Source organism: Podarcis bocagei, assembly GCF_964188305.1.
Source record: "Podarcis bocagei genome assembly, chromosome: 1".
Taxonomy (NCBI): Eukaryota; Metazoa; Chordata; class Lepidosauria; order Squamata; family Lacertidae; genus Podarcis; species Podarcis bocagei.
This window is the reverse complement of record NC_138125.1, coordinates 127,113,578-127,133,720: the sequence shown is the minus strand read 5'-3', so window position 1 is coordinate 127,133,720 and position 20,143 is coordinate 127,113,578. Positions and strand designations below refer to the sequence as shown.

At 44.4% G+C, this 20,143-nt stretch overlaps 1 protein-coding gene and 1 long non-coding RNA gene across 2 annotated transcripts in view; both read right to left on the bottom strand.

The window, feature by feature from the left end:
* Positions 1-20,143, bottom strand: part of LOC308582155 — a 123,432-nt gene that overhangs the window by 31,346 nt on the left and 71,943 nt on the right. The gene's annotated exons all lie outside the window — the stretch shown is intronic.
* Positions 15,188-16,135, bottom strand: PNO1 (partner of NOB1 homolog; the record flags this gene model as incomplete). The annotated part of the gene is given in 4 exon segments (XM_081212027.1): positions 15,188-15,545; positions 15,547-15,695; positions 15,699-16,069; positions 16,072-16,135. Coding segments are annotated over 4 exon segments (750 nt in total). The 3' UTR covers positions 15,188-15,379.

The following is a 20,143-nucleotide window of genomic DNA, read 5'->3' as shown; positions in this document are numbered from 1 at the left end:
AGGACCTGGGCTCTCCTCACTGATGTCCAGTGAAGAGTCCCTGAGCCCGCTCTCCACTTTCCCCGTCTGCCTCCCTTTATCCCTGGTGTTGCGCTGATTGGCTTCCCCCTCTACTGAGCTGTTTCTCCCCCTGCTGCTGGGTCCTTCGCCAGCATCATCTGGGAGCCTCCCCTTCGCCTCTCCCTCCGATGTCAGTTCCCTGACACCTTTTTACCTTATGATAAGTAGAGATAAGTGGATGATTCATGAAAACAGCAGGAAATTGTCACCTTTCTTTTGGACTGCATCCAAAAGCTGAGAGGGGCATCTTGTTGTCAGGGCAGCCCAGGACCTTCATACACACTGCCCAGGCCAAAGGGAGATCACTTTCGTGCTGCTAATGCAGCAGTTTGATTTCTTGCCAGACTGTCTTGCCAGAGTGGTGCATGCTCTAGTTATCTCCCGCTTGGACTACTGCAATGCGCTCTATGTGGGGCTACCTTTGAAGGTGACCCGGAAACTACAACTAATCCAGAATGCGGCAGCTAGACTGGTGACTGGGAGCGGCCGCCGAGACCACATAACACCAGTCTTGAAAGACCTACACTGGCTCCCAGTATGTTTCCGAGCACAATTCAAAGTGTTGGTGCTGACCTTGAAAGCCCTAAATGGCCTCGGCCCAGTATACCTCGGTCCACCCCCATCGTTCAGCTGGGACACTGAGGTCCAGCGTCGAGGGCCTTCTGGTGGTTCCCTCACTGAGAGAAGTGAGGTTGCAGGGAACCAGGCAGAGGGCCTTCTTGGTAGTGGCACCCGCCCTGTGGAACGCCCTCCCACCAGATGTCAAAGAGAACAACAACTACCAGACTTTTAGAAGACATCTGAAGCTTTTAGGGAAGCTTTTAATGTTTGATGGATTACTGTATTTTAATATTTTGTTGGAAGCCGCCCGAAGTGGCTGGGGAAACCCAACCAGATGGGAGGGGTATAAATAAATTATTATTATTATTATTACTTGACTTCACCCCTGAAGGCACGTTCCATTGTCTCTCAAGGCAGATAGTTGCCAGTAGCAACAACAAAATGCTGCATTGTGTGAGGAGAGGAAACATGATCTAGTTTCCCACTGAATCCTTCACTACAACACCTTGATTACCGTCTCTCCATCTGACCTTCATCTCAGTGGGTATAAGATTCTCATTTAGGCTACAATCCTAAGAACACTTTCTTGTGCGTATGCGCCATTGACTTACTTCTGATTAAGAATGCTTTGTATCCTACTGCCCATCTCTATCACACACCGTACTTAAGCAACACAATTTGGCTTAGCTTCCTTTTCATTCAGGGCTGCTTTTATGTATCAAAGCTGCCTATTTCATATAATAGCGCCATCCTTCCCAGGTGATATTTTCACGGAATGGCAGTTTTTCGGTAGCAATTGCAAACAATTCTTTCATCAAGCAGGTTCTTGGCATCTTTGTCTTCTTGTCAAAGCTATTCAGCTCTCGCTGAGCTTGCCCTAGTGCAAGAGCGCCTCGGCTGACATTGCTGAATCCACACTAAACCAAACCTATTCTAATTTAGAAGACAATCAGGCCCAGCAACTGAACAGGATCCTTCTACAAAGCTATTCAACCCACGACTGAGAACGGGATGGTAGAATTTTGCATTGTGCCGATTCTTTCAGGCTGCCGAGAGAGCGTAGCACTTGTTATTTGAATGTAAACTACATCCCCCCTGCCGTTTCTAGCTAAGGAGCAGCCTTGCCAGGCCTCTCCTTAGCTAGAAATGACTCTCAGGGTGTTACAAGCCCCATGATCTCCCAGCAGGAAATGACATTCTGCATACCATTTTCAGCTAAGGGGAGGCCTTATGTGGAAGTGAGTTTTCTGCCACCTGTACTCTAAAAGTTTTGCTATATGTATATAGCAAACATTTGACAAGAAGAGAACCAAGAGCCAGACAAGGATAGGGGATCAGTTCACAGATGTACCTAATAGGAAGCTGACTTCAGTGGAGGGTTCTTAAATTCGCTCTGAAAACCAGGAACAACCCTACCGTTGGGCAAGGTGTGACAATGGTCTCAGGGGGCAGATCGTGGGAGAGGAGGATCAACAGTCCTCTTGGCTGTTCCTCCGAAGCCTTCTGGCCATTCCCCTCTGTTTGAGAACAGGCCTGTTAGAAGAAGAGTTTGGATTTGATATCCCGCTTTATCACTACCCGAAGGAGTCTCAAAGCGGCTAACATTCTCCTTTCCCTTCCTCCCCCACAACAAACACCCTGTGAGGTGAGTGGGGCTGAGAGACTTCAAAGAAGTGTGACTGGCCCAAGGTCACCCAGCAGCTGCATGTGGAGGAGCGGGGAAGCGAACCCGGTTCCCCAGATTACGAGTCTACCGCTCTTAACCACTACACCACACTGGGTGTCTTGTCCCCCCCAACTAATCTGCTGTCTTGAGTAGTTGAGTACATTATTCTGTCACCAGTGTTGAAGTAAAGATTAAACAGTGAGCTTAGCTAATGTGTGTACAGTGGTACCTAGGGTTACATCTCAGTCAGTTTTATTGCACATAGCCAAAGGCTGCCGCAATGTACACAGAATTATTTGACAATTAAAAGAAAATATACTGAATTGGTAAAAAAAAAGACTTAAAACATTTATATTATTAAAACATTACATACTCTAAACAAAGCTATAAAAGTACCCCAATGTACAAATAAAAACATTAAACGATAAAATTCATAAGCTAAAATCATCACATGGTCACTAATGTTAAAAACAATATCAATTAATACAGTGTGCAATTTATACTCAGAGTTTGGTGACAAAGATAGAGCATAGCCTGAGGTAGATAGATAGGATCAAATAAATTCATCTCCTTTACAGTTAATGGCTACCTTGGCTATATAATTTGCTCTAATTTTCCTAGCAGCAGTTGCAAAGAGTGCTACCCGCCAGGTCACATACTTCTCTGTGTCTGCAAGGAGATATAACATCATATCAAGGGGGTTCTGGCCAGGGGACCCTGTCATTATAGGTACCAAAAATATTTTTCTTGCATCATTATATAACGGACAGTGCAAGATATAATGCATAAGGTCCTCTACTTCAGAACATCCCCTAATGCAAACACGTTCGTTTTTTGGTGTGCCTCTATGTCTCCCATCTCTATAAGCAGAGCTTATTGTATTTAGTTGTAGCTCTGTAAAAGCTTTTCGAAGCTGTGCAGAAGTCAATTCATTAAAATAAGATATGTGTTCATTGACCTCTACATTATTCTGTCACCAGTGTTGAAGTAAAGATTAAACAGTGAGCTTAGCTAATGTGTGTACAGTGGTACCTAGGGTTACATATGCTTCAGGTTACAGACGCTTCAGGTTACAGACTCTGCTAACCCAGAAATAGTACCTTGGGTTAAGAACTTTGCTTCAGGATGAGAACAGAAATCTCGCAGCAGTGGCAGCAGGTGGCCCCATTAGCTAAAGTGGTGCTTCAGGTTAAGAACAGTTTCAGGTTAAGAACGGACCTCCGGAACGAATTAAGTACTTAACCCGAGGTACCACTGTACATGGAATAGGGAGGGGGCACAATAATGACCTTTGCCTCAGTCCTGCCAAAAACCGCCTCCACATATCACACACAGCTTCCAAGTTCAAAGTCCTGTTGACCTCAGTCTAACAGTTACTTGAAATCCTGCCCAACGTCAGGGACTGGGCAGAGGAGGAATGGTGGAGACGCCTCCCTAGCCTGACCCTTCCAGGGAGGAGAAAGAGGAAGACACTATAGATTTACAACAGGGGGTGGAGGGAGGTCATAGCTCAGAGGCGGATGAGGGGGAAAGCTGGGAAATCATGGGGCAGACAGAAAAAGACTCAGCTGACTCGTCGTTCCAGACCCTTCATCTCCCAGAAGCCGGCGAGCCTTAAAAGTAGGAGAGCAAAGAGCTCAAAGACAAAGGGCACGTAGCAGTACATGTAGAGGATGTGATGATGGTGATGAATGAGGAAGTGGGAGAGGGGGTGGAGATTCACTTGGGGCAATGCCATTATCCAAGAGGCTGGGTTCTATAGCATCTCTCTGTAAACATAAAATAAAAAAGGATGGTGAGAAACCAGCCGGGAGCCCCTGACAGCATCCTGACACCCAATGAGAAAAACAAAGCACATGTGTAACTCTCTCAATTTGATGATGTTGGCATGTGTGACTTATCTGTGTAACTCTGGCTTGAGTGTGCTCACAATTAGCTCACACTAGTCACATTTGACGGGTGGCGCTGTGGTCTAAACCACAGAGCCTAGGGCTTGCTGATCGGAAGGTTGGTGGTTCGAATCCCTCAGACGGGGTGAGCTCCCGTTGTTTGGTCCCAGCTCCTGCCAACCTAGCAGTTTGAAAGCACATCAAAGTGCAAGTAGATAAATACTTCCCGGTGGGAAGGTAAACGGTATTTCTGTGCGCTGCTCTGGTACGCCAGAAGTGGCTTAGTCATGCTGGCCACATGACCCGGAAGCTGTGCACCGGCTCCCTCAGCCAATAAAGCGAGATGAGCACCATAACCCCAGAGTTGTCCGCGACTGGACCTAACGGTCAGGGGTCCCTTTACCTTAGTCACATTTGATGTGCCTAGATATACCTAGATATGGAGTTATTTGATGGGGAAAAGGCATTTTTGAAAAATGTAGAGCAATTCTCTTGTTCTCCTTCCATTTGTGTAGGGGTTCCTTTGACCAAAAAACGAGAAGAAAAATAAAATATCTTAGACACCAAATCATCGTCAGCAAGGCACTGCATTCCATTTTGATGTTATAAGTGTTTTCTTTTGTATGGCAAATTAGAAATGCAACTTTCTTTGTGGAAAGGTTGGCACTGGGGAGAGTTTAAATTACTATCAGGGGAGAGAAAAGTTAAACAAGGTAGTGGGGCAATGCATACATATCTAGTGGTCCTTATATTTATTGGAAATGAATATACAACAATCCACTATAGAGAAATCGAGTTGCTGCTTATGCATAATTCAGTTTTGTTGTGATATAACCAGGCATAGGTTTTGAGCATAAATTTCAGGTGCCAAAGGCTAGAACTTACTATTTCACCAGCACTACTTTCAATAAAAATATTAATTCCTTTTACACTCTTACGATGAATGCAATTTATAGAGCTGGGAATTGGGAAGAGCATTACTGCAGTATACTCTTGTTAATGCCAGGACAGGAGATGCACATTGCGACTTTGCCAGCAGAATGACCAACCTGTCCAGAGTACCAAGAAATTTTAAAATGGTGTAAAAATGACAGACACATCCCTGAATTCTAGAGAAGGACCTCCACAGCCAAGCAGATGTTGGGTTTCCTTAATAAGTAAGGAAATATCTCTCTTCCCTCCCAGTCCTCATGAAGATTCGTTTGTGTTTTACTTTGAATTTTCCCTAATATCCAAATTTTAATGCAATTTCCCAGTATCCAATTTTCACTAATATATGCATTGCTATGCACACTTACTATAGTAAGGTAAAGGTAAAGGTAAAGGACCTCTGTACTGTTAATTCCAGTCAAAGGCGACTATGGGGTTGTGGCACTCATCTCGCTTTCAGGCTGAGGGAGCTGGCATTTGTCCACAGACCACAGTGGTACCTCGGTTTACGAACAGTCCTGTTTACGAACTATTTGGTTTATGAACTCCGCAAAACCAGAAGTAGTGTTCCGGTTTGCGAACTTTACCTTGGTCTATGAACGGAAGGACACCGGTGGTGGGAGGCCTCATTAGGGGAAGCGTGCCTCCATTTAAGAACAGATTTGGTTTAAGAATGGACTTCAGGAAGGAATTAAGTTCGTAAACCGAGGTACCACTGCATAGTATACGAATTTTTCTACCCATTGCAAATTTGGAGATGTGCTACTATTGAATTATAGCTGTGCTTCAGTTTGCGTATTGTTTTGGAAATTCTAATTATGTAGGTTTGCCTTTAAATGTGAACAGAATTCAATTTGCCGCCCATCCCCAACTGAGGCTGATGGGAATTGGAGCACAACAATATCTGGAGAGCTACAGGTTCTCCAGCTCTGTTGTCTCCTTTCAGCCAATGCCATAATAATAATATAATAATAATTTATTATTTATACCCCGCCCATCTGGCTGGGTTTCCCCAGCTGCTCTGGGTGGCTTTCGACAAAATATTAAAATACAATAATTCATCAAATATTAAAAGCTTCCCTAAACAGGGCTGCTAGTATTGGGCTGAACTAAAAGTAAGCTCTCTTACCCAGATGTTTGCTACTCACCACTGATGCTAGATATAATGTTCTTGTAATGCTTATGATCCATCAGTCGAATAGTTTTAAGAAACTGGAAAATGCACAGAGATTTGATTGCTACCCCCCTCAATGTACAACAATTCCTTAACTGCCAAAGTAAGTCTCATCTGATTGATTTTATTTCAGTACTAATCAAGTGCTCTACACATTACATTTTGTTTTCAACCAAATGCCATCTTCATGAGATTGTTTGGCTTCTAAGAAACGAATCTCGTGAGGGAGTAACCAGCTGGGATGAGGTGAAACTGTGCATGTTAATTGCTTGCTGCTTTTCTATTAAGTGAGATGTAATTTTGTTTACGTTGATAATTCTTTTTGTACCTCAAATGTCCCACAAATGGTTTCCTGTCCCTGGTAGTCATTTTAAACATGATCACCAAAGAGGATGATTGTCTCCAAAGAACCGGTCCAGTTTTTGGGATCTCTGTTGCTGAAAATAGTTGGGTGCCTTTCCAAGCAACTGTAAGAGGAGGAGGTAGGCTGGAGAACATCTGAAGAACTTGAGTGAGATGTACAGACTTTTGATATGAAATGCAAAGCTCCCATTTGGGTGGCAGAATCACGATGCAAATAGTAGAACTTGCATTATCCTGAAGCTCTGTAGCAGAAGCCCTAATTGTCTAGTATTAGTTGACATCCTAGACGTAGACCACATGGACAACACAAGCCATGTTGTTGCTGCCCACTCCACAACCTGCTGTGACCCTGAGGGCAATTGCTTTAAAATATGGAGAGGAGGTAGGGGATTCTAGAAGATTCCCCTTCACTGGAAGCCCCTGGCCTTAGAGCCAGGGCTACCAGCACCTCCTTGTTCTGAGAAGCTTGCACCAGACTCCTTTCTGGAACTTATGGCAGAGCTGAGGTCTTCTGAACGCTACCAGAATCAATGTCATAGAAATTGGGGAGGGTCCCCTTAAAAATCACAGGAGGTGGTAGGGGAAGTAATATAACCACTTTTCATGACTGCCTTTAGAAATCTTCTGTGAGCCACAGTTGCTTGCTGGCGCAACCCCTACCCTACGAGTTGCTAACCACTGCCCCCAGATGTTGTTGGACATCAACCCACTGTCTTAGCCATGGCAACTCATGCTTCCTGAGTGCGTCAGGGCTGGAGAGACCCCATGGCATCTCCTTGTGTGTCCTGGGCGCACAGGGGTGGGACTGGATGTGTGTCTCATCCTCCCCACCACTCCAGCACTGCCTCCAAGTAGACCACTTTGAACTTCTCCTCCTGCACAGACCACTGGAGCCGCTGCAGCAGGGGGCACCAAATTTTGCCCTTGCTCAGGGAGCCATAATAACAATGCCCACCCTTGAGAGGATAGCGCAATGGCTGTGGTTCTTACCTTTGTATAGTAAACTACATTTCAACCATGCGAAAGCCAAAGGTTTGCATACACGCACCTTCTCCAGTCTCTTCCAGGCAACCAAGAGGAACCATCCCAGTTCAGGACATATTTCAGCTGCACAAAAGCACCCCTGAAGTGTGCAGAGTCTGGTCAGTGAGGAGTTGAGACATGGGGAGAGTCTGAAGGGCCAGGTAGAGATGTTCAGAGGGCAGGATTCAGGGAGGATCTCCACCACTGGACAATGAGAAACTTTGTATTTTAGAGTTCTAGTAGGTTCTGCCCTTTGACTAGCAGAAAGTCTGCTGTAAGCCTGTATTTCAGGACCTTAGCAGTATATAGTGTTACCTCAGGTGAAGTATTTAATTCGTTCCAGAGGTCTGTTCTTAACCTGAAATGGTTCTTAACCTGAAGCACCACTTTAGCTAATGAGGCCTCCTGCTGCTGCTGCGACGCCGGAGCCTGATTTCTGTTCTTCTCCTGAAGCAAAGTTCTTTACCTGAAGCACTATTTCTGGGTTAGCAGAGTGTGTAACCTGAAGCGTATGTAACCTGAAGCGTATGTAACCTGAGGTACCACTGTATAGCATATAATGTTTTAAATAAACATGCTATGTCTCCTACCAGCACCTGTTAGGTAAAGCATGAATCAGCAGTCAAGATTCATCTGAGAATACACAAATGCTCTTCTGTAGAATGCTGTGCCCGCTGATGGAATACCCCCCCCCCAAAAAAAAATACTACCTAACTGTGAGAAATAAACGGGTAGGACTGTCCAAAATTGCAAGTAAATAAAATTACGAGAACTTTTTAGCAAGAAAATCACTACGTGGGTGGGTTTGACTCATGGTTTTGTAAGTCTGCAGCTGACAACGCTGTTATGCCTTCTCTATAGAAAGCCATGCGTAGGTGTTGGGTGAACTGAAAGAGATAGGAGATCAGAGCGATGCTTCCATAATTACAAGTGACTTTTCTGCTCCTGGTGAAAACTTTTAAAAACCGGTTTCTTTCCTGCAACACAATGAAGTTTAACCAAGTTCTCAGAGTAAAACAACCGTGCTTCCATTTCTCTGAGGCAGCTTCCAGAAACTCTTGTTTAATTACTCAGAAAAGAAATGCATTCACCAGTAACCAACGTATTTCTCAGCACAAATAAGCTGCCAACTTTGGATATCAAGGAGAGAGGAAAGATTAGCAAGATGCACTCATTTTGACTACTTAGGTAGTATCTGGATATTCAGTGGTTTCGATCATTGGACATATTATACTCACATTTGTAATCACTGGCCTTTCCTTTCTAAATTGGCCACTGGAGTAATTTCCTTTTGTGTTGATCCAAATTCTTCCCAATCACTTATGTTCAGAGACCAGGATTTGTCATCTTAGGAAATGTTTTTGTTGCAGGCGGGAGTAAGTTTTCCTCTTTTTAACTTTGCACATTATTATTTGACAACAGATTTATCTCTGCAATAACCCGTTGCTGTGCAGGGTCATTTTCCCAGTTTTTATCTCCTCTATCACTTGTGACTTAGATTCCTTTAATTTTAATTTTAAGCCCATTGCTTTTTCTGTGTTGCACAATTTAAGCCGTGTTAATTTCTGTTTTGCACAATTTAAGCTTCTCAATAAGTCTAGCCTTTCCAAGATTTCTGCGAGGGCCGTGGTTGGTAAAGTCCATTAAGGCTTTGTCTGCTGAAGTAAAATTTTCTATCGACTTGATAGCGGAGTATTGTGGGTCATGTTTAGGTGCTATCTTCCATTCCGGTTTTGATGTCTCTTGTTTATAATAAAGGGGCAAGGGTTGCGCAGAGTTAAAGTGTTTCAGCCTTGGAATTTAAAGCATTGCATCCATTCAGATGAAATCCATACATCGTGCTAATTAACTGTAGCAAATTATATATATGATGCTCCACATTGCAATGCTTTAAGACAAAATTTAAGGTCAGAAATAGATGCTGCTGTTTAGAGACACATTAATGAGCGAAAGGCAACAGCCCCCTTCTCTCTCTTTCATCATGTTTCGTATTACATAATTCTGAAGTTGGACATGATGTATACCTGTATACCTGAAGGAGCGTCTCCACCCCCATCGTTCAGCCCAGACACTGACATCCAGCGCAGAGGGCCTCCTGGTGGTTCCCTCATTGCGAGAAGCAATGTTACAGGGAACCAGACAGAGGGCCTTCTCGGTAGTGGCACCCGCCCCGTGGAATGCCCTCCCTTCACATGTCAAGGAAATAAGCAGTTATCTTCTTTTTAAAAGGCATCTGAAGGCAGCCCTGTTTAGGGAAGTTTTTAATATTTAATGCTGTATTGTTTTTAACACTTGATTGGAAGCCGCCCAGAGTGGCTGGGGAAACTCAGCCAGATGGGCGGGGTATAAATAATAATAATAATAATAATAATAATAATAATAATAATAATAATAATAATAATAATAATAATAATAATAATTATTATTATTATTATTATTATTATTATTATTATTATTATTATTATTTAGAAGCCAGAAAACTCCCAGTGACCCAAACAAGCAAACAATGTGTTAAATACATCCTCTGCTCCATCTTTCAGCACACTTGCCAAAGACGGATCTTATGTTCCTCCATAGGATCCCAGTGCATATTTTGTTGTCGAATGCAGGTTCTCACAGAAACAAGACTGAATGGACTTAAAGGTGAAGACGTGGACCAGAAATAAACTGATCCACAGATCTGCAATCAGTGCAGTTTGAGCTGTTGGTCATATTCATGTTTTTAGTTTCGAAAACTGCACTGAGAAATAACTGGGACGCCAGCGTAGGTCTATTTTTTATGCAATGTTTTATGAATGCCAGGTTTCGTGACTCCCCTCTCTAATATAACTGCTGATACATCTCATTCAAAGCTCTTTTGTGCTGGCATGGGAAGGGTTTGGACCACAGTTTGGGGGGGGGGGAGAGTTATTGAGAGTTTAAAAGCCAGCAAACGATGAGCTTAACGTATCTGCAGAAGGTCCCTACAAAATCATGTCACCTTTCATTATTTTGAAATGGCTACTTTAATAAATCACAAACAATTTTGCGTGACAATCAGCCTACCATCCACCGCCCCAGCCCCCAGTCAGAATGATAATTGACACATTTACTTTATGGTTCTTCTGTATTCGAAAATATTATATATCTATAGATGGTGATGATCAAAATGAACCACATCCAGAGCCAAAGTTCGTAACTGGCAGATGGTCGCTGAATGGCTACATAAAGGCAGAAGGCCATAGCTTTTGTGAGGGGAAAAAGGCATCCGTGAGGATAACTTTTCATGTAGCACTGGTTCCAACACTTCACTGATGAATTTGGAAAATTAACTTTAACTACAGTCCTGAAGTATTTCTCCACGTCTGAAATTAAAGACAAAGCAAGAAATGAAATTCTGCATTTAAAGAAATGTTCAGGGGCAAATTTTGGCACATTCCACAAGTTAGTCTCTACTGTCCAAAATGATCCATTTCTGTGCTCTGTTATATAATTTTTTCATACTGAAGCAGAAACAAGCATTATAAGGGCCAGGTGCACCTCTGAAGCTTTTACCTTTTTATTAGTAGAAATTCCTTGTTTGCCAGTTGTGTTGTGAGAAATAAGGGGAGCGTGTGGCGTGTAGTCTATACCACTGAGCCTCTTGAGCTTGCCAATAAGAAGGTTGGCAGTATGAGTCCACGTGATGGGGTGAACTCCTTCTTGTTCTTTCTCAGCTCCTGCCAACCTAGCAGTTTGAAAACATACCAGCACGATTAGATAAATAGGTACCATTGCGATAGGAAGGTAAATGGTGTTTCTGTGCGCACTGGCACTCGTTACGGTGTCCCGTTGTGCCAGAAGCGGTTTAGTCATGCTGGCCACATGACCTGGAAAGCTGTCTGTGGACAAACGACGGCTTGAAGCAAGATGAGCACCGCAACCCTATAGTCGTCTTTGACTGGACTTAACCGTCCAGGGATCCTTTACCTTTCTACCTTATGGGAAATATTGAAAAGCTAGGAAAATGTCCACCAAGTTACAGGAATGTAAATAAGAGTAGTTGTCCTGATGGGTGAACTTTCTCTGAACTTGCACAGTGTGCTGGTCCGGGGGGGGGGGGGTACCGTGCGGCATGGACCGTGTCCGGTCCAGGGCTGAAGCGGGGTCGAAGGCAGGGAGTCGGGCGTGGTCAGGAACTCCAGCAGAAAGCAGGACAGGGTGCTGGCAGGAACAAATAACCAACGATGTTGCTCCCGCAACCTGGGACTGAGCTGGCTGGCTTTTATCTGCCCCGAGGCATAGGGCGGCCCCGATCCTCAGGTGACTCGCCTCTCCTGGCCTGGAGGCGAGCACTTCTCTTGCAGGAACTTAGTTCCCTCCACCTCTCAGCCCTGAGCCTCTGCAGCTCAGGAGAGGCTGGAGGGTTACTGGACCCAGAGGCAACCTCACCTTCCCCTGACAGGGCTGGGAGAGGAGCACTTGCAGGCAATGGGTCCTCAATCACCTCCGGAGCCAGAGCGGATTCAGCTGGTGTCTGCTCCTGAGGATCTGGCACAGGTGAGGGCCCTTCAGGTTCAAGCCCCTGGCCCGGCTCAGCCGGCCCTGGAGGCGGGGACTCCTGTACAGGCTGGGATTCCTCAGGTTCAGCCTCTGAATCAGATTCCCAGGCCATCACACCCAGCCTCCCAAAATATGGATGATCAGCCCTATATGACCACATGCCTTTTTCTTTAAGCCATCGCCATGCATTCAGGGTGAATGCGTGTGAGCATAAAATGAACATACATGTGAGACCTGTCAGGGAACTGCCATCGGAAGGACAGGAGGTGGAAGGGCTCACACAGGTTGGGAGAGACTCAGCAGCTGAAGAGGGAACCAGCAGGGGGAGAGGAGCTGAGCTGAGGGAAAGTGAGCAGGAGGGATGGCTCAGAGACACTTCCAGCGAAAACAGTGGGGAGGTTTCAGGACCTCCTGTAGGGACACCCACTCCTCGCCGGAAACTGTCACGTAGAGAGTCCAGAAGACGTGTTTCCGTTAAGGAGCTTTTATGTTGGAAGCGATTCCGAAAGCAACCACTGTCGGAATCTGCTAGCGACTGACGGAGCCATGTTTAAGGGGCTCCGTTACAGACAGAGGTTTGCAATCTCGACCAAACTCTGAGGGACTTGGATTTTACGCACAAGCAGCTCATCGTCCCATCACAAGACCCATTCTCAAATACATTTTTTGAAGTTAATAACTCATTGGTAGTTTGGAGGTTTCTCCCCTTCTTCTTCTTCTTCTTCTTCTTCTTCTTCTTCTTCTTCTTCTTCTTCTTCTTCTTCTTCTTCTTCCCTTCTCTTTCATGATCTGAAGATACCTTTGTTTGACAGGAAGTGTTTAAACGTGCCATTCGAGTTGGCCCTCCCCGTAGATTTTGCCCTAACGAACTTTGACAACGGAAAGCTTTGAGATAGGTTCGTTAAGAAACAAAGAAGCATGGTCATACATTTTTAACTTATGACTGGTTTTGACTTAGTAATGGTTTTCCATTAGATAATCTGTACAGTAATTTTATTACACAATGTGTATGAGAATTACACAAGTCATCTTTACATAAATAAATGTATTTCAAGCCTAATATCTGCCAGTTTGTATTTCTTAGTGCAGAAAGTATTGATCTGATGTGTAGAGAACTTTCCTATTCTACTTAATTGAAGAGGGTTCTGGAAACTTCTAGAAGCTTCTCTGTGTGAAAGAAACAAGCAGAAGGTCCATGATGTTAGGGTTATTCCTTCAGAGAAGCTGAGTACAGCTGGTTTGTACTAGTTCTCTTTCTGTCAAGGTCATGCTGCCTATAATAGTAGGGCCAGAAGGAGCTTGAGTTTCACACTTTCTATCTCTTTTCCTTCTGGTGTGGTGTTTTGTACATAGTATGCTTAGTGTTAAGGTTTAGACTTATGCTATTGTTAAGTTTCGGGGATGCGGGTGGAGCTGTGGGTAAAACCTCAGCGCCTAGGGCTTGCCGATCGCATTGTCGGTGGTTTGAATCCCCGTGGCGGGGTGAGCTCCCGCCGTTCGGTCCCAGCTCCTGCCCACCTAAAAGTTCGAAAGCACCCCTAAGTGCAAGTAGATAAATAGGTACCGCTTTCTAGCGGGAAGGTAAACGGCGTTCTGTATGCTGTGCTGGCTCGCCAGAGCAGCTTCGTCACGCTGGCCACGTGACCCAGAAGTGTCTCCGGACAGCGCTGGCCCCCGGCCTCTTAAGTGAGATGGGCGCACAACCCTAGAGTCGGACACGACTGGCCCGTACAGGCAGGGGTACCTTATTGTTAAGTTTAAGTTAAGTCTGCAGCAAGTGGATCTCTTATGGACAGTGCCAATCCTGAATGTGTTGGATTCTTGACCATTATGTTCATTTGCCTTCAGTAGCAGTAAAGTTCTGCTGGATGAAATATTAATTGCCTCTGGTCTATTTTTGGGGAATCCTGCAATGTGTTTAAGTTGTTACTCTGCTAACTATACGCTGGAATCTACTCTGGATCAATATTGAGTAGAATTTCCATGACAATATCTCCCAGACAATAATTTAAAAAGTAAGACCTCCTCTCAACCAAGTTTGTGCTGAAGGAGGTGCCATTTCTCTTCTGGAGCAAATCAGGCTGCTTTTTCATTTCCTCTAGTTCAAGGCACTTCAAAAGCCATTCCTGTATAGATGGATCATGAGGGTCTTTCTATTTCTGGCCCATATTATTCTGGCTGCTGTTAACAAGATTTTTACTAAAGACATCCGTACTGCATCCTCAAACCAGCTAAATATTACCAATATTGGATAAAGTCTCAAATATTCTGCTATCATCATTGATCTGTAGCATAACAAATAGACCTTTCCAGAAGAAAGTGTAGCCTCCTTTTTCTTCCTTCAGTTGTCCCTCGCCTGCTCTTCGAGTCTCTTGAAGCGCCACAATATCAATGTTAAAACGACACAGCTCTTTTGCAATGATGGCAGTTCTGCGTTCAAGATGCTCGCTTTCTGTGTTATCTGACAAAGTCCATATATTCCATGTTCCAAAGTTCAATTGTCTTTTACGACCGCTAGGTGGTGACCCCGCTGGGCGTCTAGCCCCTCCCCCTTTTCAGGGTGAGCAGAGCGGATCCTAAAAAGGGTTGCTCAGTCATGGATACAGCTGCCGAGCTGCTCAACTGCCTTGTTCCTTGAGTCAGAACAACTGAATGGACGTGTGGGTCCAGAACTGGCCTCCACAGTCACTTACAGACTCATTGTTAAAACTGTGTCTATGGAAGACAATCTTACTCGGCTACAAGTGATCGCCGAAGAAGAAGAAGAAGAAGAAGAAGAAGAAGAAGAAGAAGAAGAAGAAGAAGAAGAAGCAGCAGCAGCAGCAGCAGCAGCAGCAGCAGCATAACAAATACGGCTTATGTTCTAAAAGAATTTGTGTGTGTGGTTAGATAATTGTAGAACGAATCTCACATTATTATCATTTTAGAGAAGTTCTTGGCTTAAACACATTGGGCGAATTGCAAAAATCAAGAAAGCATCTTTCCCCGCCCTCATTTATTTATTTTTTGCTTGCCATCTTTATTACATATGCTCATCAGACAATATGTCTGCTTGAGAACACAGTTACGTTCTTTCCTACACCCATGTTGGAGTGAAGAGTTGCCACAGGCCTTTTTCTTCAGTCGCACTGTTTCTGTATACGAATCATTGTACAGAAAATCCATTTAGCTTCAAATCCAGCATTGTTCATCTTAAAACCTTTCTGATGCTCTGCTGGCCACTGCTCTAATATTGCCATAAACCTTTGATGGAGGACTTCCCAAGATGAGGTTGCAGATTGCTGTTTGCGCCATTTTAATATTCTGGAAAGACCCTAAAATATGAATTTTCGAGTCTGCAAGAACTATTCGTGTTCTTTTCAATAGTGAATTTTGTTTTTCCACCTTTCCCAGCAATTCTTCCTATTGCTCTAGAAAGATGATCTCCTTTTAACAGCTTGACACCTGTGACTTCAAAGGATTCCAGAAAAAGGTCATCTAATCTAATGAGAGCAAGTGCATCCTCAACTTAAAATCCAAGTAGAAAAGCTTTCACAAAAGCAACTGCTTTTGTCAAAGCACCTACGTCTTTTGTTTGTTTACAAGTCTTTATCTCTACATTCCTTGTTTTTAAATTAAACCTAATTTGAAGCTGTAAGTGTTCTACGATAGACGTACAAATTTTCATCCAGTTTTCTTTCAGAGGTGTGTATCTGTTTGGTGGTACAGAAATTTTCCTCACTTCACCTTTTCCACCCCCGAGAGCCTCTCTGCGGAGAGGGGGAAAATCCGGCCGCATCAGGGGCTGAGGGCCCTCGGCCGTCTCCATGGCACCTTCCTGGCGCTCACACGCATGCTGCTTCCGCTTGCGGACCCACGTGAAGCCTTCACCGGCAGCCTGCGCTCCGCGACCCTGCTCTCGCTGGCAGAGCCCTCCATTCCGAGTCCACAGGACACGCCGAAAGGCATCCTCATTTTAAAAAATTAATCTATGAGATAGGTTTCTCTGTTTTGTACACATCACGCACCAAATTAACACCATTTCCTCTCATTATCACATTTCAGATTCAGTTCCCTAGTTCTGCTGTATTGCCAAACGAATTCTAGTCATATATGATGGAACCTGCTAACTTTTTTCAAAAAAAAATAATCCCCTCCTGCCTTTAAGCTATACCTGAAAAGGGAAGGGAATCTTCTATATCAGACACTGCCAGATGTAAAACATGACTCGAAAGCAGCTCAGGAACCTGTGTTTGCCCCAGAGACACTTTGTGACAAGTAATAAATGGAAAATAAAAGCATGCACTCAGTCAAAATTTCAAGGCAACGCAAGTAACCAACCATGATTATTTTCAAATGAAATCTTTCAGACTGTTATCAGCTTGCTCTGCTCCAGTTGGTTCTTCTCTCCCTCTCCTAAAAATTATATAGCTTAACCTCTTAAAAAGAAAACAGAAAAAAGATATACATGAGGCAAGGAGTATGTGGTTTAAGTTGTGCAACTCATAAAGCAGTGTGCACTACTAAATTCAGTAATAAGCTGTGCTTCTAGGAAATGTATACAGTGGTGCCTTACAAGACGAAAAGAATCCGTTCTGTGATTCTCTTCGTCTAGCGGTTTTTTCGTCTTGCGAAGCAAGCCCATTGACGGATTAGCGGATTAGCGCTATTAGCGCTATGAGTGGCTTTTAGCGGCTTTTAGTGGCTTATCGGATCAGCTGATAAGCGGCTTAGCGGCTTAGAAAAAGGGGGGGAGGGGAAAAACCCGCAGGAACTCGCAAGACATTTTCGTCTTGAGAAGCAAGCCCATAGGAGATTTGTTTTGCAAAGCACCTCCAAAACGGAAAACCCTTTCGTCTAGCGAGTTTTCCATCTTGCGAGGCATTTGTCTTGCGGGGCACCACTGTACATTATTTTGAATGAACAAATGAATGTCAGATATAGAGCAGGGGTTGGGAACCTGTTGTCCTCCAAATATTGTTGGAGTCCATTTCTCATCAGGCTCAACTAGCATGGCCAGTGATAGGAGATGTAGTTTTGCAATATCTGGTGGGTCACAGGTTCCCTAGTCATCGCATACAGTTCCATATTCTTCCTACACAACCAATTTGCTGCCTTTCTACATTTGACATGTGATGATCCCAAAGCTGAAATGTGGAGAGCAGTCTCCTCACATGCTCCAACTATTCCAGTATACATGAAGGAGCATCTCCACCCCCATCGTTCAGCCCGGACACTGAGGTCCAGCTCCGAGGGCCTTCTGGCGGTTCCCTCACTGTGAGAAGTGAAGCTACAGGGAACCAGGCAGAGGGCCTTCTCAGTAGTGGCGCCTGCCCTGTGGAAAACCCTCCCATCAGATGTCAAGGAAATAAACAACTATCTGACTTTTAGAAGACACCTGAAGGCAGCCCTGTTTAGGGAAGTTTTTAATGTTTGATGTTTTCCTGTGTTTTTAATATTTTGTTGGGAGCCGCCCAGCCAGATGGGTGGTGTATAAATATTATTATTATTATTAATCCTGCCAAGACAGTATCTGTTTTGTGAAGCCTGTCCCTGGAAAACCACAGTCCCTGTTCCGGAGAGATGTTGACAGAATATTTTATTTATAAAAAACATATATGCACTGGAATTCTTTTATGTTGAAGCTTCTAAATGTCTCTAGAAGTTTAATCTCTGACGGAAGCAGGATGCAGACCACAAATCTCTTGATGGATCTGGAGGCCATTTTCACTCACGTATACAGCAAGAGTGTTCAAAAAGAATACCCTGTATGTGTTGAGGAGGGGTTACATTCAATCAATGCACCTTCTGGCCAAGCTGCATGCTCAGTAAGCCGAGAAAGGACTCCTATGCATGCAGAAAGATGTATGACCAGATCTCCTTCATGTGAGAAGGGATTCACCTGAGGTCCACCTTCAAAGGCTTTCTTGTGGTTCCCTCACTCTGAGAAGTTACTTATGATAGTTGGTCAGCAGGAAGGACGCCAAACTCCCACCTTTCCTTTCTTGCCCTTCCATTGGCCTCTGATCTTATCCAGATGCCTAGAATGGAGACTGAGGAGCTGACCTCCCCCCTCGCCACTGCCACTTGACACGGACTCAGACCTCTCCTTATCTGCTGATTGCCTAGCAACGTTCTGGCTGCCTTCCAACTCTTCCTCTTCTTGAGAGCTAACAGTCTTCCCCTGGAAGCAGGGTTAAACTTCCCTTTCTCAACTCTGTCAGCCAGCACTCATCTGCAGAGTCGGTCCCTCTTTCACTTAACTCAATTTCTGAGTCTAACTCTTCCCCCCGCGCTCTGGGGGGCCACGTTCCTGACAGGTGGGATATAATAATAATAATAATAATAATAATAATAATAATAATAATAAGAGCCTCTTGAGGTATATATTATATATTAGAACATGTGTAGGGCCCCTTCTTATGCTCGCTGTATGTACAGCCACCAGAGGGCATGGCCAGGAGACACATTCCTTTGAACATCTCTGGTATCATTACAAACCCACCAAGCTTAGTGTACTCTCAGCCAATCCCTCACCGGCCTAAAGGTAAAGGTAAAGGACCCCTGACAGTTAAGCCCAGTCGCAGACGACTCCGGGGTTGCAGTGTTCATCTTGCTTTACTGGCTGAGGGAGCTGGCATTTGTCCGCAGACAGTTTTTCCAGGTCATGCGGCCAGCATGACTAAGCCGCTTCTGGCGCAACGGAACACCGAAACCAGAGCATCACATGGAAACGCCGTTTACCTTCCCGCCGGAGCAGTACCTATTTATCTACTTGCACTTTTGGTGTGCTTTTGAACTGCTAAGCTCGCAGGAGCTGGGACAGAGCAATGGGTGCTCACCCCGTCGATGGGATTTGAACCGCCGACCTTCTGATTGGCAAGCCCAGGAGGCTCAGTGGTTTAGAGCACAGTGCCACCCGCGTCCCTCACCGGCCTACCTGCTTACAACTATTCTATGAGGTGACACTGGCTGCCAGCTTAGTCTCAGAGTTGCCCTTGTAGCACTCAGCAGGGAAGAGGATAAGAGCTTGCCCTTGGCTCTGGTGCCAGCTATCGCTGTCCCCCTTGCCTTCTACTCAATAGGCACCAACCTCCACTGTCAGGGCTAGACAAGGTTGAAAATGTTCCATTAAACATTTGTTTAAAAACCCGAGGCATTTTTGTTGGAAATTGTAGGGAAAGACTTGGCAAAAAACATCTTCATGTATGCGACAACGGCCATGAGAGTTCTGATAGCACAAGGATGGAAGACTGCAGAAACCCCAACTAAAGAATCATGGCAAGAAAAATTGATGGACTATGCAGAACTGGCAAAACTGACATATAAGCTACGGGACAAGGATAACTGTGACTTTAAGGATGAATGGGAACCCTTTACAAAGTATCTGAAGATGCAACAAAGCGAACTGGACTCCTTGGCTGGTTATGAATAAACATTCACAAACTTTTTATTGATAATAATCAGCTAAATAGTTTGAGGATCTATACAACTGTGTAACATGCAGAAAAAAGCAGTCTCAGAGAACCCAAAGACTGGAACTGAGGGAAGCTAGAGGGTGGGGGTGGGTGGGTTTTGTGTTGGAGGGTGGGGGGAGGGAGGAAAAATAAGGATGATATGTTTTTGGATAATATGTCTTGTTTTAATTTTGAATAAAAAAAAATTAAAAAGGGGGGGGGGAGAAAAAGGGCTAGACAAGGTTTATCATAGGCAAGTCAAACTGAGGTAATGGTAGATATGTCCTCAACTATCTGTATAGGGAACTGCCAGAACAACAGAAAATGGTATTTGTCTTGCTCAAGGTGGAAGAGGACTTTGATTGCATCACTTGTTCCTCCTTCAATAAGTATCCTTTGTCATTTTGGATCACCTGAGGCTCTGGTTAACTTCTGAGCAGATGTAGGTTATTGTTTAGCTCAGGCTGAGAATCCTAGAAGTAAACAACCGCTGAATCTTGATTTCTGTGTTGAAAATTCC